The sequence below is a fragment of the Carassius gibelio genome, chromosome A23, assembly GCF_023724105.1.
Source record: "Carassius gibelio isolate Cgi1373 ecotype wild population from Czech Republic chromosome A23, carGib1.2-hapl.c, whole genome shotgun sequence".
Classification (NCBI taxonomy): domain Eukaryota; kingdom Metazoa; phylum Chordata; class Actinopteri; order Cypriniformes; family Cyprinidae; genus Carassius; species Carassius gibelio.
The window spans coordinates 13,116,959-13,142,253 of record NC_068393.1 but is presented as its reverse complement, the minus strand read 5'-3'; the positions used below and the strand labels follow the sequence as shown (position 1 = coordinate 13,142,253).

Sequence of the window (25,295 nt, the reverse complement as noted above, 5' to 3'; positions counted from 1 at the left end):
AAAAGCATTTCTTCTGATATTAATGGAACTGTAAATACAGTAAATCTATATACAATAGCCTATTATATATTGCATGGGAAAGTGTCAGTTCTGTTATCTCAAATGCCTTTTTTTTCTGCTACAAAGGAAGCACAGTGCACAATCAATTACTTAAGCCTAAAAGCAATGCTCCCCTTTCATATGTCCCAGCTAAAATGAGAGGTTTTGGTATAGAGCACCCAGAAGTGAACAGGCTGACCCGGAAGCTGAGCTGTCTGGAGGCGCATAGAGAACATCCAGCCTCATCTCTGCTTTATTAAAGCCTCTTCTGCGAGAAATAATAACATACTCTGACATCGATATAGAAGGTTTGTGCGCTCATGGCGTCTTTCTCCTTTTTCCCACACTGAGATATCGTGCACATTACTGCATTGTACGACAGATAACTGTTTGACGCGCGCGATTTATCGCCTTTGATCTACCACAGGTTGCACAAAGCGAAATATAAGAGAATAAATTGAAATATTTTAATGTATTGTGCATGCATGTACTAATGATTTCAATGTGCATTCGCTATAACACTGTTACAACGCGATCGGGGCGGCAGATGTTGTAAAATGACTCGGCCGTGCGCAGCATTTCGCCAATTGTTAGGCATTTTTGCATGGCACGATTGTCGGAAGTGTCGGGTTTTTTTTTTTCAAGGGGGGCCGGGCAATTCAAAGGTGCTATTCTTCATAAACAAGCACACACACAACCACAAACATGTCCTTGCTCGATCGGGTTTTCCCCGAGAAGAAATATAAACCGAGTTGAGCGTGGATTTTGGGGCTCTGCAGAATATGGCGTCCTTATGAAAATATAACAGGCTGCCATTTTTGTTCTTTTCTTTTGTCTGAAATGTTTTTGGTGAAACTGTGCAGGAATGAATCGGAGGCTCTTGGTGATCAGTAGAGATGAGAGATAACAGTGTTGTGCAGCTGCTGTATGGGGAAATGATCACTAAAGTTTAAAGATGCGTCAGAATGTTTGTTCTTTAGATCCTACGGATCGCCTTTTTGTTTAAAGAGGAACTTGAGTTCTGTGGAATTTGGTCCTTTTTATAGATTTGATTACGTGCTTTCAAATTTAAATGAACTGTCTTAAATACTGAAGTTTACTCACTTCAAACTTGAGTCACATGGCAAAAAATTTTGACACTTGAGCTGATGACTCAAGTCATTTGTAATAAACAAACAAAACTCCATGACAACAGTCAGGGTCAGAAATTAGGCGAAGTATAATACAAATGTTGAATGACTGTATAGCAAAATGTCGTTTTATTTTATTTGGTTGATAATTGTTTCAATTGAGAATTTATTTGAAAATCAATTCCTGGGAACAAATATTGCACCCTATGAGAAAAAATTATTATTATTATTATTATTAAGCAAAGTTTCTAAAAAAATGTCGTTGTTACTACAGTTACTGTTAAACCTAGTGTTAACAACCAAAGAGATTAATGACAACAAGGAAAATAAAATAAATTCAATTCAGACCACAAAAAAAAAAAAAAAGTCGAAACGGGGAAAAGAAAGATCGACATGCAAGGTTGGAATGATATGACGATGAGTTTTGGGGGAACTACAGGAACTAAATTATGACATGTCAGTGAAAATGACTCATCTATTGTGAGAACAACTCAAACAAGCACTGATACAGTTTCAGTAAATTATTCGATTTTATTAGATATTAGATTTAGGTGAGAAATATGTTTCTAACTCAATCCTTTTAGGCCTGTGTGTACGTTTAATCTGCTTTATGTTATAATATTATGATTTGACCCTTATTCTGTTTTATTAGAAGGATGGCAGAGCCTCGTTTCAATAATCCATATTTCTGGCCACCTCCTCCCTCTATGCCTAGTCAAGTGAGTATTGTGTTTTATAATGTCTTGCTTGACATGCTTCATTATATATTTGTAATGGTTAATTTCACATATGAACAGATTTATAGTGACTGTTTATGAATGTCTCACTTTAAATTAACTCAACAAAAATATAACCAACATAGTATTTACTAATATATGAAAAATGCATGTATATAAAAATAATTCCAGTCATTTTTACATACTGTACCACTGAGAAAAGAGCAAAATCATGTGGCATTTAGCGAGCATTTGAGCACTAGAAAGCAAGACAGTTTGCACGTTTTGCAAATCTGTACATTATGCCAATGTGGTTTGCCAAAGCGATCACAGAAACCATGATATGAGTTTCCCCCACATATTTCCCTCCTTTTTATCACTCAGTTTGGTTTAGTGCCTCACGTCACATGATGTCTTTGTCTCCTGTCAAACCTAACCAATGACTTTTACAGCTGGATAACCTGGTTCTTATCGACAAGATCAAAGAGCAACTGATGGCAGAAAAAATTAGATCTCCGCATTTGCCGCCCACCACTGTTTCCTCTCAGCAGACTCTGCTGGTGGCCTCTCCACCTTCAGATGGTGGACAACACGTGATGTCTATCCCCAAGCTACAGCAGGTGCCGGGTCTTCAGTCCCACAACTCCTCTCAGCCTGACATCGCCCTGCACGCCCGTCCAGCATCCAGCACCATCGCAGGTACATAGCCCTTCCATGTGTTATCATGACGGAGTTCACGTTATGCTTCCGCTATGCACTGTACATGTTGTAGTGTATTATGTTGGTCAACAATGTAATGCTATTTTTTGCCCTTGAGTATCTATAGAGTAGCATGGCATCCTTCATATCTCTGAAGAGTATTTAGTTTTATCAGATTTATAAAAGACAGAAACAGTCGAGGTCCTGGTGGCGTGGCATGGGCGGAGCTAAAGAGTCACGAGCACGTGAAGCGTTCTCATAGCGATCGTATGAAAGCTGTGACATCGACATATATATTAGATGCAGAATCAGATCTCGACAATTTCTGTAACCTGAATGAGGCATGTTGATGGGTTGCTGGTGCATGTGCTCTTCCAGGAGACTTTAGGTCATGTTTAGCATTAAATTAGCAGTGTCAATGAGTCAGAATGCATGAAATAGCATTAGACATCCACTTTAAAATAAAGTGTGCATGTTTTCAATTTCTAAACTTTATTTTACAGTGTTTTTGTTCCAGTGTAATCATATATTTAAGTACTGAGTAATATTACTTACTATAGCATTGGGGTAGGAACAGGGTTTGGTTTAGGGTTATTGCATGTAATTATGCATAATTTATCTTAATTACTATAGTAAATACATGTAAAGTGTAACAAGGACAATGTAAAATAAATTGATACCTTTAATTGTCCCAAAAACATATAATCATGAAAAACATTTTTTTTTAACTCTTGTTAGAAAAAATCTTTATACAAATTGTGGTATGATACAAATTTATCATACATAATATCATGTTAAAACTAATACTTTTTTAAAATCAATTTATTATTATTATTATTATTATTATTATTATTAATGTATTTATTTATTTAGGAAAAAAAACTGTTTCACTGCTTCTTAATATTTAATGAAATCATGTGGTGCAACCATTACGCAGAACAAAACATCATAGTCACGTGTTGTGACTCCCCCAAATATATTTTTGAAATATTAATTAATAATATTGTATGTGTAATATTATTGATATTTGCAAAGCAAGAGCTACTTAATATTATTCAATTTTACTTGGTGTGGTTACACCTCGTGGTATTTTTCTATTCATTCAATTGAACTTTTCAAAACCATATGAAACCAACATAACAGCAAAGCATACATTTCATGTACTTTAAAATGCGTGCTTTCTTATATTCTTACATAATTTCAGAGCTGAATATAGATGACAAGTCTGCAGTGAAGGCAAAGGGATTGTGGGAAGACTGGCATATGCGACAAGCGGTGGACCAAGCCTCCAGAGCGAATCATCGCTCAGGTGAAAGACATGCATGTATAAACAGATGTTTCCATGTGACAACAAGTTGTGAAAACCACCTTTTTCGATTTTCAAAAACAGGTCTCATGCTGTCATCCCGCTCAGAAAGCCACAACACCTCTGAGGCTATAACTCCCACAACCCCGACGTCTAGCAGCCAGCACCGTTTGGGCGGCGCACCATCCTTAAACACCATTTCTGGCCTGGCCAGCGGTCCTGGGATGGAGCATGTGAAAAGTGGAGGTCTGGTGGGGATGCTGGGACCACAGCCCAAAGCTCCACGAGGCCGCAAGAAGATTAAAGCAGAGAATAATACTGGCCCTTTGCTGGTGGTTCCCTATCCGCTTCTGGCCTCAGGCCCTGACCAGGCGGTTACCATCGCCAAAGAGGGAAAAACATACAGGTTTAATGCTTTCAGCAATGTATCATATCATTTAGGACCTGTATTGCATCTTGTATTACGCACAAAATTTAATTTCACTAACCAACTATTGCATTTTTGCGTTTCATTCAGGTGTAAAGTGTGTCCCCTTACTTTCTTAAACAAGTCAGAGATGCAGATTCATTCCAAGTCCCACACGGAGGCCAAACCCCACAAGTGCCCTCACTGTTCAAGGTCATTCGCCAACGCCTCATACCTAGCACAGCACTTACGTATTCACTTAGGCATCAAGCCCTACCACTGCTCCTATTGTGAGAACTCCTTCCGCCAGTTATCACATCTCCAGCAGCACACCAGGTCAGCAGAACTCACAGCTAAGCCTTTAGTGCACGTGCAAAACTGTAAAACTAGTTCTGAGTTGGGTAGAATGTTAACAAATATGTCTTTGTTTTTAAGGATTCATACTGGCGACAGACCATATAAATGTGCCCAGCCAGGATGCGAAAAGGCATTCACACAACTCTCAAACCTACAGGTGAAAAAACAACAATAAGAGGAAAAGGACACTTTAGCAGGGACACATTAAATTGGTCAAAAGTGACAGTAAATTCAAAAATTGACATATTATATATGTAATAAATGTTCTTTTGAACTTTCATATTAGAATGATTTATGAAGGATTTTTTTTTGACAAGAAAGACTGAAGTAATGGAGCATAAAAAGCATATATATATATATATATATATATATATTTTTTTTTTTATCTTACTGACTCCAAACTTTTGAACAGTAATATATATATATATATATATATATACAGTATATATATATATATATATATATATATATATATATATATACAGTATATAAATATATATATATATATATATATATATATATACAGTATATATATATATATATATATATATATATATATATATATATATATATATATATATATATATATATTCAGTATTTTCTTTAGCATGATAACGGAGTCTTATAGGTGTTAAACATTCTTCCTCATTTCTTTTCCTGTTCAGTCTCACCAGAGACAACATAACAAAGACAAGCCATACAAGTGTCCCAACTGCTACCGCGCATACACAGACTCCGCCTCCTTACAGATCCATCTCTCTGCACATGCCATCAAGAACGCTAAATCGTACTGTTGCAGCATGTGTGGTCGTGCATACACCTCAGTGAGTATCAGTCCACATTAACCTATGGGAAAATATGAGACCCCTCCTCTTTTGTCATATTATAACACCATCTTCTTGTTTTGTTTTTTTCAGGAGACCTACCTTATGAAGCACATGTCCAAACACACTGTGGTGGAACATCTGGTCAGTCACCATTCCCCACAGAGAACAGAATCTCCCAGCATCCCCATACGCATTGCACTTATTTGAGTCCCCCTCATGTTTCTCTTGAATTAAAAGGTATTTTGTTCACTGCGATGGTCTTCCGTTAAAAAAAAAAGAAAAAGAATAACAACACGAACAGTGTTAAGAGACCTCGGAGGACATTTGAGTCTGATATTGTCTTTACCCTTTTAGCTCTTAGTGATTTTATGTAGTGATCATTTAAACATTTGGTTTCAAAGGTGTGTAAGGGAGACTTCCAAAGATACTCTTTAAGTACTTTTTTAGCCTTGTGGTTTTGGCTCAAAGTAGAATGAATCTTTTCAGAATAGGAGCAGCTTCTCGCTTTGGGCAGCTATGAGAGTTTAAAACTTCGTTTTAGAAAGTCCGACGGATTTGGTTGGTTTCCGTCTCCACTTCTCCTCCTTGTCATTTGTTTTAACAGGATATTGTGTATTATTTTGCTGTGGATATGACACTTCTACCACTTTAAGCTTCTATTATCCTTTTTTATGGGGTATAAGGTCATGCTGGAGAAATGAAAAGTGGGTTCTGTGTGCCGTGACACAGTTGCGTTAAAGTCAATTTTGTGAATTTTATAAGCATGGTCATTGCCCTAGTAGTTTTGAGATGACGGAATTCAGAGAAATCCCCTGCTAACATAAAAGAGTGTAAATAAGATGTGACACTCTCTAAAAGAATGACTTGTGCTATTTGCATCATTAATGTTTTACATAGGCCTTTTCGTTTGCAATGCTAATGTCCTCCATTCCAATCATAGTATATTAAAGAAAAAGTGTCCTTTTTGTCATTTTTTAAATTAAATGGCATAATTGCATGATGACAATGTCCATTAAATGGATTTTCGTCATGATGTGACCGAGGAAGTGTCATACAGGTTCAGTGTTTTTATCTAAATCACAAATTTACCGTGTAGCCTGACCTCTGAACTCCGTTAAGTGTTAATCCCTCTATTCTTCCCGACACAAGCAATGCAAAAGCACCTTGAGACATTAATTTACACCGATGGAAAGTTTTCATGAGGTTTGTTTTAATATTAAGATATAATCTAATAGCAGTGGCCTATTTTGAAATTTTTTTATTTGTCAAATTTGAATTTTGTACACCAGAATATCAGTAATCATGTTTTAAGAAAATCAAGTATACAAAAAAAAAAAGCTAATTTTGAATGTAGTCGTGTTCATTTCCAGCGTTGCATTTCTGTTACATAAATTCATCCAAAAACGAATAACTCTATAAATCTGGTATGTTTTGCTGATTTATATATATATATAAGCAAACCAGCATACAAGCTGATAAAACATTTTTAACAGTAGTGGGCAGCAGTACAAAATGTTCTTACTGAGTTAAAGCACACGTGATCTTATTGAATTATTCTAGCCAAATTTGATCATATGTGATCATACCATATGTAATTTCACAGGCCACAACACTGCAGCTCTACAACATTCATTTATTTTTGTAGTCATTTATACCAGTCATTTGTTAAGCTTATTGTTTTTTTATTCCGGTATATTTAGGAAACATTTTTTGTTTGCAAAGGACCACGTTGTTGCTCTCAAATGCCCTAAAATATATATAATGAACATATATATATACAGTTTAGCTGATTTGTTACACAGTAATGGTTTACTGGGCAAAAGGAATTTTTTTCTTTAAAGGTGCTGTAAGTTTTTGACTTTACTAAAGCATAAAAATACCATAATATGTTTGCAGCTATTTAAGAAACATGCCAAGTTAACATACTTTTTAAATCTATGCTACAGTCAGTTGTTCTCCTTTGAAAATGTGCGTTCAGAGCCGGAATGTCTCTCTCTGTTTTGGTTTGTGAAACCCGCCCACTGCTAGTTTACCTAACTGTATTTCGGCACGCCCGGTTGCCAGTTGACGGAAAACACAGCGTATTTCATTTCATTCATCATCAATTGCGCTTGTTCCTGTTTCTGTCCTCAATCTGGCAACCTGTGTGTGCATCAACTGAGGAGGAGGGGCCAGGTGAAAAAACCCGCTCCAGTATTTTACATTTGGACTGCAGTACCTAGTTCAACCACACGGTGTCAATCCTACATACAGCACCTTTAATATTCGGGAATGTAACAATTTTAGAAAACAGCAATTTGATGAGGAGCTACTTGTTCTTGGTGCTTTTTATAAAACCTCATCTTATTGCCAGGAATAGATTATTACATTACAGTATAATCCTGGCTTGTTCAGCCTCAAATCCACTTTAAATCAGTAAGACATGTACATTTACTATAAAATATACCCTGTATTCATTGATAGTGCAAATTGCAAGGGTTAGATACTGTACTTTAATCATTTTTGTATCTGTTTAGTATATTTCAACTTATTAATTTTTATTTTCTGTAAGTACTGATCATTGTTTTTATAGGCATCCTTGTCATCTTTATGTGTACGCTTTATTTTATCATCGCTGAAAGACCGGTTTCTTTCTCTTTCTCCCTTTCATGTCAGTGTTTTTCAGTATTCGGTTTTCTTAAGTCTTTTTTCCGCATGGAACACAGTAATCGTTATTAACTGTTAACATGTATTATGTAAGACATTGTTATGTATGTTCTGAAATAACTCACGTTTTCCTTCGTCTTGCATTGTGGTTTCATATAAATATGCACAGACAAGACTGATAGGTGAATTAAGAAAATATCAATGTCAAGAACACTTTGTATCTCTATCTTGTTTATTAAATTCAGACGGTTATACTTGAGCCTTTGTAATTTTTTTAAGATGCACTGGAGTCAAAAGAGTGAACCCTGTCAAACACTGGGCACACTACATTTGATATGGACACAATATTGATACAAATCTGCAGGGTTACTTTAAAAGTTTGCAAGTAACAGATTCATTTCCGCTAAATCCGATTGAAGCTTGAATCCTTTTGTCTTAAGATCTAGGTCCTTACTTTGATGGCAATTGCATATGATGTTTTTAGGGACTCTTTGTGTTAACTAGCATTTAATAATTTTAACAGATTAATACATAATATCACAAATGTAGTGCCCTTTAATAATGTTATTTAATACAGTGATTAAAGCTAAGAGTTTATTGTGTAATTCTTTAGTGTTACCCAAAACTCAATATTACATTTTATACACTTTATTAGTAAAATTATGTATGAAAATACCCGTATTTAGGTAATGGCATTGCATAAACATCATTTTGGGATATGTTGTTAGTGAATATGACATTCAAAATTGACTGAAGCAATCAAACAGGCATCATGAAAATAGGTTTATTAAGAAAATACATGCTTTGTGTAGCGTGCACACTAATGTCTTTCTCAGTTTAAATGACATGAGCCCTATGTTAAGATTTTGTGAAAGTTGCATCCTAATATTGAATAGCAGCAGGACACAATGTACAATGCTCTCATAATAATGTACAGGCACAACTACAGGATCTTGATCTTTTTGCCACAGCTTAAAACAGAGGCTCCTCTCTGCAGAGCCAGGGGGTGGAGCTTGAGGTCAGCTCCTCCTCTCTGGACACAGTCTAGCCACACCCTACTCCTAAACAGAACTAAGACGAGCTCCACCCATTAGGTCCACAGATGTGGAGCTAGATGTCATTTGGCTCTGCAATAAGCACCACTTTGTTCAAAGTGATACAACAGTTCTCCTCTGTCAGATGACTTTGCTCCCAGATCACAGGTCATTCAGTCTCTGAGGACTTTAAAAAAAAATAAAAAGTTTTGTACAATCTAAAAAAAACCCTCCCATTTCACCCCATTCCCTAATTAAACAACAATCCCGTACGGCTGATAATGCTACCATGTCCGTTTCTTTTTTTCAATGGAACCTAATACCAGGAGACCAAACTTTTTCCATGATAAATTATTCAACAACCACATTGCTTACATTAGCACTTTAAAGCATATACTACACATAAGTAAGGTCTAAATTAGTATTTTGACATTCTAATAGCTGTGGTTTCTTCCAGTGGAAAAACAATATAGTGGATTTGCAAAATAAAATCATACTAAATAATCATGCTATAAAGCAAGCTTTTATAGCATTTGTCTTGACAAAGTGAATTAAACTCACAAATGTACACTACCATTCAAAAGCATGGTAAGATAGTTGTAATACTTTTTTTAAGTCTCTTAAGGCCAATTTACACTGCACTGACAGATGCAGACAAGCCAACCGTGTAATGTATGGTGATAGATGGTAAAACACTGATCGGACAAAACCAGACAAACATGGCTGCTTTTGTTTGTTACTGTTACTTTTGTTCAAATTGATGCATCCTTGCTGAATAAAAGTATTCATTTCTGAGTCCTGACCCCAAACCATTGAATAATAGTGTACATGCTTTTATCTACAAAGACTGTAGAAATCTCAGCTCCATGTAACATTTTACCAAGTTTGTCCACCCAAAAGCAGCACAGAAAATGAGAAAAGGTCAACTGACACATGTAAGGGTGTATCAGGTGGCATTTACACCAAATCGCTCTAAAATATACAGACACTTGACTTCAAATACTCACGCATATCCAAAGGATATAGTGCATTTCAGTTGTAAACGACTGTAAACTGTACCATCTGAACGTCAAATTAATAGTGCTTTAAGTGCTTCTTCATTGTCATACCATTATAGGGTAAATACATATAAAAAATACATATGGCATCTTACAGATGTGACAATGCTACTGACCGTAGCATAATGTTTGTGGATGATATCACTCTATGTGAGCCTTAAAGGCAATGCAACTGAATTCAACCCAGGAGATAAGTATGAGCCTGAGCAATAATCCAGCTCTTCACATTCGCTTTAAAAAACAACTGATGTTTAAGCAAAATAAGTAACTGAAGACAAAACATGACATAGACTGTCACAGTGCCACAGAAACCATTTGTCTGCTTTTTAACCATCTACAGTTCAATTATTTTTAAGCCTTGACTGCTCCAGTGACTTTTCAGATTGGCAAACCTTGTAATGGCATTTCGCAGGTCACTGTAACTCCCTCAGGCCTCATCGCTTGTGGCACTGAGACTCTCTTCCTGCTCTAACCTGCTGTTGGGAGCCACAGGTGAGGCCACGTTCAGGTAGCCTATCTCAGTGGACTGTGAAACGGGCACAGACGAGGAGATCTCCAGGCTCTTCACTCCAGAGTCGCCCACTTTGACTTTGCGAATGGCATCCAATATTCCCCATGAGTCACAGAGGCCAGGCTGGGGACTACAGCAACATGCAATGCAAAATGTCACAATTTGGTCACTGAGACTGAAAAATAATCCCATAATGTACTGCAGTCTCATCAGAAAAATTCAATAAAAAATGTCAGACAAGGCGAGATTATACGCTACAGTTCAAAAGTTTGGGGTCGGTAATATGTTTTTAAAAGAAGTCTCAAAAGCTGAATTTTCAGCAGCCATTACTGCAGTCTTCAGTGTCACACCATTCTTCAGAAATCATTCTAATATACGGATTTATTATTATTATCAACGTCGAAAACAGTTGTGCTGTTTAAAATATTTTTGTGGTAAATGTGACACATTTGTTCAGGATTTTTTTAATTAATAGAATGTTTTAAAAAAGCATTTGTTTGAAATAGAAATCTTTTGTAACACTGTAAAATTAAAGTAAAAAATACAATGCATCCATGCTGAATAAAATAAAAAATAAAAAACTTGTGTATAGTAGTGCATAGTGAATACTTAAATTAAGTAATAGTGTTATAGTGCTCGTAATAGTGAAATTGACATGTATTATAAAACCTCACATTTTGTGTATTATGTATTTTTGATTGGATTAGATTTTTGGAACAGAAATACTGAGTAAATTGGAAGAAATAATTTTTTGTTTCTGAATTATACCTTGGAGTTGATGTCCCCAGCTGGCCATCAGGATAAGATCCAGAAGAAAACATTTTCTTGACCTCCTAAGACAGAAAAACACAAAATCGTAATATCAGTGCAATCCAGATCACTCAAAACATTTATTTAAATACTAATAACAAGAACAACTGCTAAATAAATGTGTACCTCAACAGTACACAGCGACTGAAGGTTTCTCAATGACCGATCTAAAATTCCTATCTGATTGGCCAGTGTAAGAGTTTTTTCTTGCAGCTGTTTATTTTCCATCTCCAGGAACTTAACTCTAAGAGATTACAGGACAAAGATATAGTTAGCATGCCTCTGTGATATCCGGACTGATGCAGAAGAGACCATGAGATCTTTACCTCTGCTGGATGGTAGTGGCGGTTCTCAGTCCATTGTTTCCCATCTCCTCAGCTTCACTTGTTCGCTGCAGAAGTTCTCGTCTCTCCAGGAGGAGCTGGTCGTTTTCTTCTGTCACAGTCCTAATCCAGTCCTTCTCCTGCTCATAGTGGAACACACTCAAGACCAAGTGCAAGTTACGCATGTAGTTTCAAAGGTCAGATAAGAAAACACTCACTTTCTTTGAGAGACTTGTCGCAAGAGCCAGATCATTCTCTAACTGCTGGATCCTCTGTTCATGTTGGGTGAATGTCTTCATGAAGATCTGTTTAGCTCTGCGCAACTTGGTTTTATGCTGAGACTGTTTCTCGTTGTGTCTCCTGCAAAACATGAGTTTCATCATTTCATATGAACAAACTGCATTTAATATTTTTACTTTTAATCTAGTGAAATCTTTCAACTCTGACTGCCCAAAATCTCCAAATTATTTTAACCGGATAACTGTTAACCGACCGTTAGGAATTTTGACCGATTAATACAATCAGTTAAACTGTTAAAAAATTATTTATTGATTTATTTTCAGTAATTTATCAAAATATTTTAAGGTTTGCTGCATGGTTAAAATATGCTACACGTCTAAAAAAAATGACGCATTTTATAATTTTATTCAGAAATAAGCCTAATGCCGACACAAAATGTTCAGAAACATTATAAAAAAACTGTAAACATAGCCAAGCTATTTTAGTTCCCCTCACTCAACAACAAATCCTTTCAATTAACAGTATAAAAAATAAAAAAAAGAATTAAAAATAGCCCTTTGAGAAGTAAGGCTAGCAATATAAACGACAAGCCAAAACAAATTCATTTAGGCTAAAACAAAGCTGAAACCAACTCTGGGTCTCCCATTCGACACAATTTTTTTTTACATATTTGCGATGTATTTGAATACCAAATTATTATTTATTATATATCATACTTCACTTGAGTTCCAATATCCACGTTAAACAATATGTTTTTTTATAACATCATGGTGGTACGGTGATAACATTTCATTGCACAGATTTGACTACATATTTAAACTGATCAATGTGTGTTTTTTTCCTAGACTGTATAAAAACATGGACGTAGTGTCGGTGACGTCCCCCCGTAGACTCCTGAAGTGTGTTTTTTTAGCCTAAAGTGTGCAGAGCGGGCCGTCGCCATCTTGTCAGCGTGTTAACGCGTGACTCTGCCGGACAATCAAAAATGGGCAAAAAGGCGGGAGCTACTGCTAGCGTGACGGCAGTGTCAGCAGCGGCAATCCACCTGTCACTCAAGTGGCCACACCCTTAATTATGCAGAACTTTAAGTCTTAATATAATTTAAACGGATTAGTTATAAAAAAAAAAAATCACCCCCCTCACAGTTTATTAGCTATATAGACCAAAATAATTTTTTGAACCAGGCTGTAAATATGTTTTTTCCTGCTGTGAAGTTGGGCATTTTAACATGGGGAGTCTATGGGATTGACTCCCTTTTGCAGCCAGCCTCAAGCGGCCAGTCGATGAATTACAGTTTTAGTCACTTCCTTATTGGCCACATGAGAGAGAGCAGGAGGTTGGCGCTCTGTTTTTTTTTCATTATGTTTGAAAATATGTTTATTATAATAAAGAAAAAGGCTGCATTGTAAAGGTAGCAAAGCTTAACTGTGTGGCGCATGCGGCGCCAGCACAATCACCTGAATTGTTTCCTTCTAACAGTGGAAGCAACTACTCCTTTTATTCAAAGATAATCAGAATTTTAAACGATTTGCCTTTATTTGTGTACATTCACAATAAAAACAATTCTTGGTGCGTAAAATAAGCCTAAAGAAAAATAGGATGCTGCTTTCTGGCATCCTTTTTCCTTTAGTGCAGCACAAAAATGAACCGCAACTGCATTTTTTGTTTATTTTCTTAATTAATATATATATAATACATATTAATACACATACATATATATATATATATATATATATATATATATATATATATATATATATATATATATATATATATATATATATCCTAATTTTATTATGTTTTTCTCCGCTCTAAGAAGCGCTGCAGGTGGGTGATTTGACCATGTGAATCCTCATGTTCTGTTGTTTGCTGCTTTTTGGCATGTAAAATAAATCCCTGGTAAACTAATATTAGTATCTTTTAAAGGGTCACTAAAACTTATCCTTTATAATGTAATTCAATTCTAGTTTAAAATAAACTTGTCAGTTACCGATTAATAATCGGTTAAAGAGCGTTGGTTGTCAGTTAGGAAAAATAACCGAAATGAACATCCCTAATGTCCACTCAGTAAAGAATGATACCTGATGTTAGTGTCAAGCTGCTGAACGACCAGCTTCAGTTCCTCCTGCAGTCTCTCAGACTCATGCTGGGAAGACAGCAGCTGTTCTTCCAGCCCGCGGCAGCTCTTCTGACTGCTTCTCTGCTGCAGGACACATTGGTAGTTCATGGTCAGGACGGAGCTCCACTGACACATCATTTCAGCAAAATACAGATTCAGTTTGACCCCACAAACCTCTTCTCTAGCGGTGTTAAGTTCACTCTCCAGCACCTTCAGCCGCATCTCCAGCTCCTGTGGGCGGCGAGACATCTCGGAGTTGGTGCGTGTCAGAGTTGCCTCCTTCGCCCGCAATGAGCGCACCTGCTGCTGGAGTTCCTCATCTTTCTGCTGAAGTAGTTTCCTGTCAGAAAACACAACGTCATCTTAAAGTCCACAGCCAAGTATATTGGCATGTGATTAGTGTCAAAAATATTTGTTGTCAACCTTTTTCCCATGATTAAAATGAGAAGATGATGATGTGAAGCTGACAATATTAAACACAGTGACTATATCACCATGCAATATAATTGACGAAAAAAGACAAGACTTAAATGTTCTTAAAAAAAAAAAAAAAAAAAAAAAAAAAAATTGCTGTATGAAATATTTTCTCAAAAAAGAGAAAAAGAATAGACCTCCAAGAGGTTTCATGTTTGGATTTGCCAGAGTTTAAATCCCCCATCACGGCTTTGTTCTTAACAAATAAGATTTTCTGCCGGGTTTTAAATCATCTTCACAATCTGGCAACCATGAACACACATTCTATCTACACTGAATAAAAAGTCCAGATGACCTGAAAAAAATCTGTAAACATGCATGTTGGAGTTTAGTGATATACACTGAGATATTCTGCTTAAACTGAAGTGTAATACAATACATCAATATAATTTTTGGCATTTCAAATTTATTTAATCTATTGGAATTAATAAATAATTTTGCCAGTTTTGATAATGTAGAGTGTGTTCTTTATATAACAATAAAAAAAAAACGGAAACTAAATGAGATAAAAACTGATATCAATATTTAAAATATTACAATAATTGCAACCACTATGCAGAATGACTATAACATGACAATTTCTTCATTGACTAAAACTCCTAGACTTTTTCCAGACTTGCAAAACTTAACTTAACCAAAAAAACAGCATATGTTGACTAAATATGATAAAAAACTAAAAAGAACATTTGACAGGACTATATTAAAAAACACCTTCCAAAATGAACACTCATTGACACAGTGACCTTTCTGACCTCTGTAGTTGCTCGTCTTGCAGTCGGGCTCTGAGGGCAGAAAGGTTATCAGAAATGTCTCTGGTGTCTCTCTCCAGTTTGCTGGTCTCTCCCGCTCTGGCCTCCTCTAGACGCAGCTGGTGCAGTGCGTTCTTCAGTTGTTGCTGCAGTTCTACAACCTGCAAAGATGTTAAATTAACATGTTCTTCATAACTGCTTTACTACTGAAGAATATCAATCTGCTCTAAACACACACCTTCTTGTCAGCAGCAATCACACGTGCTCTCTCTGAATTAAGCTCCTCCATCAAGCTGCTGTTAGTCTGTCGGTTCTGAGTGCTTCTGGCCGCCTCCAGCTCCAGATCTCTGACCCTCTTCTGGAATCTCTCCAGCTCTACCACTTGTCCTGCTCCGCTACCCTCCAGCTGGGCTACTTTGGCCTGGGCCTGCTTCAGCTCCGCACACAGCTACAAAGAGCAGAAACATAAGGATTTCAAGCATTAAAATCAACAGAAAAACATTCATACATTTTAAGTGTAACTTAAGGGTCCAAATACAAATGTGGCAGCCGGCACTTTTTTTTTTTTACTTTAATTTTCTCCTGGTCTAGGAGTGCATTGTGTCTCCTAAGATCTAGATTTTTCTCCCTCTCATAGCGCAGCTCTCGCTCGGCAGAAGTGAAGAGATGCTGGGTTCTCTGCAGGTCCTGTCTCAGCTGTTTATTCTCCTCTCCCTTCTGTTGGAGAAGTGAGTCTTGAGCCTGTGGACAATCACATAAAGTTTTTTTTATTTTTTATATATATTTTTTTTAATATTTTTTTTTTTATAAAATTATAAAAGGGCTAGCTATAGCAGGGCTAACCTTAGTCCTGGCCTGTGCTTCACTGATCTGGGCCTGCAGGGCCAGCTGTCTCTCCTCCTCCAGGGTGGAGTTCACACTGGCCAGCTAGAGGAGCAGCACATAACATCAAACATCTTACACATGATTCCAGCAAACACCTCATATACACAACCTGTCACAACCACAACATGGTGGCCACTTCCATGTAAGGGGATCCGCGGAGTATGTAGATAGAAATTGCTTTATAATAAGGTAATAAAAATATAACAGTCTTTATACACCTCTGAAAACATAGTTATGTATATTATATTGCCTTTCTGTAAATAGATAGTTCTAAATATTAAACATTGCACCTTTAAGTTGGTACATGAATTAACATTGGATTAAAAAAAAACATTAAAAACTAAATGAGAAAAAAGAAAGAAAGAAAAAAAGAATGACTTTGCCTCTTCATTTCAGAAAATATATTGGACAAGAATGAGAACCAGAACAAAAAGACCATTTAAAATGGTCTAAAGAAACTGTAAATACATTTATAATGTCTCAAAATATTTTACATTTTCAACAAATGCTGTTCTTTTGAACTCTCTATTTTGAAACGCATCACAGTTTCCACAAAAACATTAAGCAACACAACTGATTTCAACACTGATAAAAAGAAATGTTTAAAGATCGCCAAATCAGCATTTCAGAATCATTTCTGAAGAAACATGTGACACTGAAGACTGGAGTAATGATGCTGAAAATCACAATCACATTGAAATAATAAATACATTAATATTTGTACTATATTTTTGATCAAATTATTGTAGCCATGGTGATCTTAAGAGACTCAGTAATGCACAAAGTTTTCAAGAACATGTTCATTTAGCTATAATGTCATTTCACCAGCCAAGATCTTTAAAATATTAGGCTACACAATTGAAGAAACCCCTTATAAAGGAATCCCACCTGACAAAGCCCATTGTGGTTGGCTGTATGCTCCTGTGATGCTCTGGGTATCTGCTCTCTAGCACACTGCAGCTGCTGTTTGACATGCAGGAGCTCCAGACTGAGTCTTTCTCTCTCACCGTCAGTCTGAAGCCTCTCGTGAGCTTTCTCACTGAGCTCCTTCTGTAGCTCCATCACAAGCCCGCGCTTCTCCATCAGCTCAGCCCTAACACATAGACACAGAACATCTTACGACATGCTTTCTACATAGACCAGGGCCCTTTATTGAAGATGGGATAATGTCAGCTATATTGGACGAAAAACACTATCATACAGAGATGAAAAGGAGGAAAATAATGACGCATCTGTGACAGAGTGTCTTACCTTAATGCGTTGTGCTCCTTTTCCAGTCGAGTCAATTCTGTTCTCAGCTTGTCCACCATAGAATTAAGCTCTGCCACCTGTCTCCTGCTGTCTTTCAGGTCCTCTTCGGCCCGGCTGTTCTCTGTCTGAAGTGTCAGGTTCTCTTGGAGTCGTGTCTGAGCACGCTCCATCTGGGCCACCTGCAGAGAACAAACAGTATTTGCAAGCTACAGTAATATAATTGAATGGCCTTCATTTTTATTACCTTTTCTTCCAAAATTCCCTTTTCTCCTTTAATCTGCGTGAGGTTCTTGTTAACGGTCTTCCCTTGTCGACATTCAATCTCTAGTCTCTGGACCTCCACACGTAATTTCTTCAGCTCCTCATGGTCTCTTTGCATGACCTGTCCACAAAATAACCATGTGGCATTTATGGTTTCAGATCACCTTATTATAATTCTATTAAAATGAATTCATAGTGCAATATGAATAACTTTCCAAAGCTTTTAAATGTCGATTTTATGATGAGTCATGTGTGACAATGACATTACCTCTTTTTCCGTTTTGAGAGCAGCCTTGGCTACAGACAGATCCACCTCCAGCTGTTTCCTCCAACCTTTTTCTTCAGTAAGCCGACCCTCGAGGAACGCAAGTCTTTCTTGAACGCTCTCGCTAAGCTTTGGATTAAAAGATCATGAAAATATAATATCTCCTACCACACCATCAGAGTGTACAAAGGAGGGTTTTTTTCGCTTTGTCTTAACCTTTACCTCAGACTCAGTCCCATGAACCAAATCTTCCCCTTTCTTCTCATGTTTCTTACTATCTCTCTTACTCAGTTCCTCCTCAATGCCTTTAATCTAGAACCAAAATCAGAGTCACTCTCAACAATCAGGTGGTTACTTATCAAGTTCAGCCCCAGGTCGATGACTGAAAACACACCTTTCTCTGCAACCCGTCTATCTCACACTCATGACGTTCCCGGTCCTCTTTCGCTGCATTCTGTGCCTCTCCCAGCAGTGCCTCCAGCTCCTCATTACGCTCCACCAGCTCCTCGTGTTCTCGCTGCTGCTTCTGCAACCTCCTCCCCAGCTCTCGCAGATGGCTGTCCTTATCCTCAGACTCTCTCCGACACCTGCCGACACACACACATCTTTAAAGCAATGGAATGTACAACTCTAAGTATGATAAAAGAAGACAAAGCTTCACCTTTTGTGGAGTATCTCATCCTCAGCATCCAATGATGGATCAGGATTGACGTTATTCCCAACACCCTGACAAAAAATAAATAAAACAAAACATCTGTGCTCTCAGATGAAACTATACAAAAATACTTTTGTATATAATATACTGTAAGCATATGTAAATATGTATGCATATGTAACTCTTTAGAAAAGATTGTAATATTGTGTAACACATATTTACCTGTGTAGAATTTGTTTTATTGTGCTCTAATCTCACTGTGATCCCTTGATCTGAGTGCAGCTTTGATTGTTCAACCTGTGGCACACCCATCATGACAAATTATAGAATTTCTCTGTTTGCATATAAGACTGCTGTGCTATCTGACAGGCAGTGGCAGTAAAAAAAAAGAAATAAAAACTATTCTTGCCAGTTTAAGAAGAGTCCTCTTCTCTGTGTCCAAAGAGCGAACTCTATCCCTTAGCACACAAATCTCATTATCCAGTTTTTCATTGCGTTCCTTGGCCTTCTGCAGCTCCACCATATCTGTCCAATATTTGCATTACAACCAAAACACATCTTTTGAAATGTTATGGTTTTTTTTCTGGTTCGTTTCCGTCTTTATTTACAGCTTTTTGTCTACACTAGTTTTTTTAAAGTGTTTTATGAATTAAATCGAATATAATCAAAAACCATGAGCAAATGTGAGAATTTTTTAAAGAGGTGCATGATAATCTTGCTTGTAACAGACACAATCTCACCACACTGTTTAAGCTTGTCCACTTCCTGTTTCAACTGCTCCACTTCCTCCCCAGTTTTATGCAGGTCAGGTACTGAAATTCAAATTTTGTTTTGAGTTTACATGCGCTAGGTCAAAATTGCAAACAAATATTCAAAACTAGATTTTTACTCTTTTTTTTTAAATAACAAGTGATGCTTGGTCATGTAAAAGGAGAAAATAGCTAGTCTAGTTGCATATAAAAACATAATAATTACTACAGATGCACAACATAATGGAAACATATTGGTTGCTTTTTAATTTATTGGCATCAGTTAATATTCAATATTTACATTTTCATACTCAACACTCATATTTTCACATTCAGATTATATTACCATCACTGTCATCTAACACTCATTTAAAAGTTAATCTTTAAAAAGAATGAACACTGTTAAATGCAATCTTAAACCAATCTCAAAATGAATATCTATTTTTCTTTCAGCACAATTTCATGTTTTGATACCTAAATTCACATGTTGAAATGACAAAGTACTGATTTTAATTAGTAGGATTTTTTTTTTTTAACTACTGTTCAAATGTTTAAGGTCAGTTTTGAAAAAAAATCGTAATTTCATATAGCAAGGACACATTAAATTGATAAAAAATGACAGTAAAGAGGTGTAATGTTGCACAAGATTTATATTCAAAATAAAAGATTTTGAATTTTCTATAACACCTCCTTCAACATTAATAATACAAATAAAAGTTGATCACCAAATCAGTATGTTAGAATGATTTCTGAAGAATCGTGATTTTTTTTTAAGCGTAATGCTGAATTTACTTACCACACACGTTTTGGACCTTATGAGCAAGATCTAATTCATCCGTCAGGTGGCGAATCTCTTTATGAGCCATAGCAAGACGACTTGATGCCTCTTCCAGATCCCTCTCCAGCCTCTGGCACGCTGTGCATTCTCTGATGAACTCTTCACTGTGGGCCTACAGAGGACAGAGCTTTCAGTGAGATGTAAACCCCGTTTTATTCATGGATAAGCAAGAAGCGTGTCAGCTTCCATGCGTTTTTAACATGCATGAGCCACAGAACACAGGTGAAGCTCAATGTGGATCATGTTCCAGTGTGAACAGAGTTTAATATGCACCTGCTCCCTTATAACCATCAGAGACATGGTTAGTAAGCACCCTCAATGAAGGGTCCATAGTGCTGTTAATGTTGAGTTAATGTGATTATGCTAAGCTCAGAATGTGAGAGGATATCGTTATTCTCTGCATTGTGTTCAACCAAGGCATGCATTATTTCATGAGGTGACCACAGAGCTGCCCTAATCTGCTTTAAGTGGATCATCCTCGCAAGGATAATACAGAAAGGTTCCACCTCTCTTGATTTACATTTATGCCATGCCTTTTTTATGAGTCCAATCGAAACGTACAGGAAGGTTCTGTGCTCTTAGTGTAGCTTTGCGCACACCAAAGAACTTCCTCCAAGGACTCTGAACTGATGACTCCTGTCCATTTAGGGAGGGACAAAGAATCAGGAGAAATGATGATGCATTGAGATGGACAATGAAAAACTTGTAGATATTTGTAATTGGGAAAAAATTGTAGATAAATGGGATTTTACTTCAGAGCATGCTGCATTCGAAGTTGCTTGAGATCTTCTCACCTCATTCATGTGTTCCTTTTGCTGCCCGAGTTCTTCTTCCAATGTGTGACGCATATGATCCAGCTCTTCCTGATTTCCATAAGAGAGGAGATATTAAAATGACCATAACACTGATGAGCAACAACGGAGGTATTGCTATTAAGAGAACGCTCTTTTTCAACCACAAACACATATATTTAATATTCAATATTAGCATGTTAATATGTACATTGTATGCATTTGGCAGATGCTTTAATCCAAAGTGCATTCAAAGTATAGATTATCAGTATGGGGATGTTGCTATAGGCACAGCATTTTCTGTATTTTAAATAAAATGTTGGTATTTTAAAAGTCTACCTGTTGACCTACACTTTTATGAAAACTGACATTAAGTTGTATTTCTCATAGTACCTGTAGATGCACCTCTCGGAGGTTGCCGGTGAGGGTCTGGGTGTCCAGTTTTCTTTCCGCAGCCTCCAGTCTCTCCAGCAGAGTGACTCTCTCCACCAGCAGATAGGCCACCTGCTCACTGGCACTGCTCTGACTGATCTCTGCCAGACCCTCCTGCTCCAGCATCTCCACCACCTCCTTACACTGGGAGTCTGACGCATAAAACATCAATAAAGATCACTCACTAGACTATAAGGACATTGTGCAGCATGCAAGAGCTTTGTGCTGAACTGAATACTAGTGTACTACTTACAGTGCAGTATGCACTAAATACCGCAACCTATTTTTATCACCTCAGAAATAGTTATTTTGCATCTTTAATCAAATCCTGTATATAACGTGTTATTTTTAAAAAACAAAACAAAATAAAAGTGCAATAAAGCTCAAATAAATAAATACAAATATTTAAATATACAATGAAAAAACAACAACAACGAACTGAAATAAAGTAAGTTCAAAAGCCTGTTCCAGACAAATATGATAACTATAATGATAACTATAATAACAATTCTAATTCCTGAGAGAATAGGGAAGTGCACACCACAAATATGATTATGACACAAAGGAACAATGATTTTAACAAAAAAAAAAAAGAAATTCACATTAGAATCCACAGACAACATTAATGTAGCATGTTAAATATTAATGTAAGCAGGTAATATGCTGTAATTATTGTTATAACTATCTTTATAGTTATTGTTCTTGGTGTGAACAGGATTGTTTAAGTTGAAGTACTAAAAAAAACTAAAACTGAAATAAAAATAAATAAATAGAAATATTAAAAAACTAAATGACAAAATATAAATGTGAAACACAAATGACCAAAGAACTTTAAATTATTTAAAAAAACTAAAGTTAAAATAATAAACTATTTCAAACTATTAATACTACTATTCTAATATTTTTAAGAAATGTTATTTTCATTTATTATACAATTATAAAAAAAAAGACCTCTAACACTAGCTTGCTCTATTCTTTTACTATTCTATCGGTTTTCTTTTTATTTAATATATTATTTAAAAGCCATTGCTACGTGTTCTGCGTTCAAGCTAACTAAAACTTGTTATAGCACTTATATATCATTGTTCTTTTGTTGTTTTTGATTGCTTACATTGTCCTCATTTGTAAATCGCTTTGGATAATGTAAGTGTAAATGTAGTTTACTATAATAGTATGTAAATAATATTAAAGTAACCCTGGTAAAAACACTTTAAGTCTTGGTTGTTTTTGTCAGATCAAGAAAATAGTGATTGATATTATTTCCAGGTCCAGCCAAGCACATTGCAATGTAGGATACAGTATTCTACACAGCATGCTCTATAATATAGTGTACATTTGACAAATGTAGAGTTCTATGCATACAGAATATTTCCATACTGTGCACACAGCAGAATGCGCTATGCATACTTATATTTAGTACACAAGTATGCACAATGTGGAAACAGTATGAGTAGCATGCAACAAAATTACTCACTGGCAAACTATCTATTTTTTATTTAAGTAATTTAAATGTAAATTTAAGTATGTTAACTCACCCTGTTGGTGTTTCATTAGAGCGAGCTCAGCACGGAGCTGTTCGCTGTCATGTTCGTACTCCGCTGTAAGAGATTCCCGCTCCTCCAGCATCTTTCGAATATGCTCCACGTAATTTTCCACCTTGAGAAAACCCATCAAACAACCACAAAGAAGCATCAGAAGCAGTGTGTTTTAGTCATGTAACAGTGCCTGTAAATGATGGGAGACCATCATTAGATGTTCTTTAAGGTGGATGCCCGGCCTGCCATCTGCTGGCTCACCTCTCTCATCTCACTGGCCTGCTGTGTGCGTAAAGTCTGCAGGTCTTCAGAGGCTGTGCTCAGGCTGCCCTCGCTGCGCTGGAGCAAACGCCACAGGTGCAGCTCACGCTCCTCTACTGAAGCCTCCGAGGACACACCGTCCCTCTGCAAGCGGAGGGTGAGCTCGTCCAGCTCCTTCTCCTTAGGACAAAACAAAACAATGAGTCTTCTTTTTTTCTTGATGAGACCTGGGTTACCCGAAACCCTCGTCAACCCTCTGTCACCCTGTCAATGGCACATCTACAGTAATTGCTTGGTGCTAAGTCTAAATCAAAAGGCGCCTCATTAAGCAGTGTTTCTTAAATAGGGGGTCAGGACCACTAGGAGACCTTTAAACTTTTAAAGGTGCTGCAGAATGTTTTAGAATGATTCCAAATAATGTACATTTCATTAACATTTGTATTCTGCATATCTTTCTGAGTTAAAATGAGACAAACAAGATTTTAAATAAGATAAAATAACTGTAAAACAAAATGAAATCTGACATTGTATTTTCAATTTTAATTATTTTCCTCAACAACTATAATTTTTCTTAAGAACCAGGGTTCCCACAGCTCAGGTAGTAAACCTGGATATATAAGTACATTTTTAATGTGAGATTTCTAGACTGGGAAAAGATATACAAATGATCAAATTCATAAAGTCATGGACATCTCTATAATGAATAACTATTCTAGATCAAGCGCTATGTGTTTTTTAGTAACATTTGCTGATAAATTGCCATTTAAAAGTAATTTTTAAAACCTTATTCCATAAGGAAAATATAAATAATTAAAAATATAATTCGATATATTATTGTTATACTGCTTTGTTATTAGAGCAGAGCCTACATGGGTGGCCTTTGAATATTGTTGTGGACAAATGTGGCGCTCAGACTCAAAATGTTGAAACTTTCTGTAAGTTCCTTTAAGCAGAGATAGAATAATAAATACTGTGTGTGTAGGACCTTGGGAATTACTGTCATGAAGTTATTTCATTAGATGTATTAATAAAGTACAGATTATTGCATATGTTGAAATGAGAAACACCAGCCCGATTAGTGAAGCAACAAGTCTATTTTTTTGTCTGACAAAATAATTTCCATCACAAACAAATTACAAGATGTTCACTAACTTTTCCATCCCATGTCATACCTATAAATATAAACATGACAACACCTTACCTCTCTTTTTTCCATGGCCGAGTACAGCTCACCTGGAGTCCGTGCATCCCTTGCAAATTAGCCGAAAGATTTTTGTGGGAACAAAGTTTAGATTGAGTTTAGCATTTGCCCATGGCAGTCTCTGATCTAATCATCACTTTATTATAAAACAAGAAAAACATTAAACATAACTCAACGTGTTACTGAAGTATGTATGCCTTTAAATTGAACACTCCAACTGTAACAAATGACTAATAACACATGATCTTCAGCACTTCTGCATTATCATCCGTCATCAAATGTTTCTCTCACATATTCATAATTTTTCTCCAGTCACGGGTGTATCTGACAAGAAACATGTTTCTACGGGCTTTACTAGATTTTTCTGCAATATAAAAAGTTTTCTAACCTTAGCACAATCCAGTGTGCTAACTTTGGCTAGCGCAGGTTAGCCAAAAAATAGGCAAAGTTATGCATGAGCTTCTTTTCATGTCCTCCAGACGCCTGTTAAAAATAAAACAGATTACTATTGACCTATTGTCGTCCTGTAAAATCGATTCGAAGCATTTAATGATGACTGTATGTATGTCGTATCTCCTGAGGCCTAACGAGTGTTTTGTTTCAGCTGCGCGCAGTAGCTTGGACCGGGTGCCTAGGCAACGGGTTAAACCATCAAGGAGTTAGGGTGGGGTTGAGGTTTCCCATCAGCCCAGCAGATGGCGCTGTTTGCTCTATAAATCAATAAGCC

At 36.5% G+C, this 25,295-nt stretch overlaps 2 protein-coding genes across 5 annotated transcripts; one reads left to right on the top strand and one right to left on the bottom strand.

The window, feature by feature from the left end:
• Nucleotides 1–207: 207 nt before the first annotated feature.
• LOC127944620 (zinc finger protein 362) lies at nucleotides 208–8,385 on the top strand. The gene is made up of 9 exons (XM_052540693.1): nucleotides 208–347; nucleotides 1,822–1,888; nucleotides 2,338–2,584; nucleotides 3,789–3,893; nucleotides 3,975–4,296; nucleotides 4,408–4,632; nucleotides 4,732–4,810; nucleotides 5,319–5,477; nucleotides 5,571–8,385. The coding sequence occupies exons 2-9, from the start codon at nucleotides 1,826–1,828 to the stop codon at nucleotides 5,685–5,687; spliced, it is 1,317 nt and encodes a 438-aa protein (XP_052396653.1). The 5' UTR covers nucleotides 208–347; nucleotides 1,822–1,825; the 3' UTR covers nucleotides 5,688–8,385.
• A 511-nt stretch (nucleotides 8,386–8,896) lies between these two features.
• On the bottom strand, nucleotides 8,897–25,195 carry LOC127944619 (coiled-coil domain-containing protein 30). 4 transcript variants are annotated; one of them, XM_052540688.1, is made up of 29 exons: nucleotides 24,957–25,195; nucleotides 24,569–24,617; nucleotides 23,368–23,547; nucleotides 23,107–23,227; nucleotides 21,533–21,723; nucleotides 21,143–21,211; nucleotides 20,910–20,984; nucleotides 20,307–20,460; nucleotides 19,502–19,573; nucleotides 19,171–19,286; nucleotides 18,984–19,058; nucleotides 18,768–18,832; nucleotides 18,501–18,693; nucleotides 18,329–18,418; nucleotides 18,110–18,235; nucleotides 17,825–17,962; nucleotides 17,581–17,759; nucleotides 17,218–17,422; nucleotides 16,288–16,371; nucleotides 16,015–16,185; nucleotides 15,683–15,892; nucleotides 15,448–15,605; nucleotides 14,396–14,561; nucleotides 14,184–14,305; nucleotides 12,081–12,222; nucleotides 11,866–12,002; nucleotides 11,666–11,783; nucleotides 11,498–11,562; nucleotides 8,897–10,859 (listed from the first exon to the last, which is right to left on the bottom strand). In XM_052540688.1, exons 2-29 carry the CDS (start codon nucleotides 24,581–24,583, stop codon nucleotides 10,646–10,648), a joined length of 3,651 nt encoding a protein of 1,216 aa, XP_052396648.1. In that variant the 5' UTR covers nucleotides 24,584–24,617; nucleotides 24,957–25,195; the 3' UTR covers nucleotides 8,897–10,645. The 4 variants fall into 4 exon arrangements, with proteins under 4 accessions (XP_052396648.1, XP_052396649.1, XP_052396652.1 ...); XM_052540689.1 differs by having other exon boundaries at nucleotides 24,569–25,195; XM_052540692.1 differs by lacking the exon at nucleotides 11,666–11,783.
• Nucleotides 25,196–25,295: the final 100 nt, after the last annotated feature.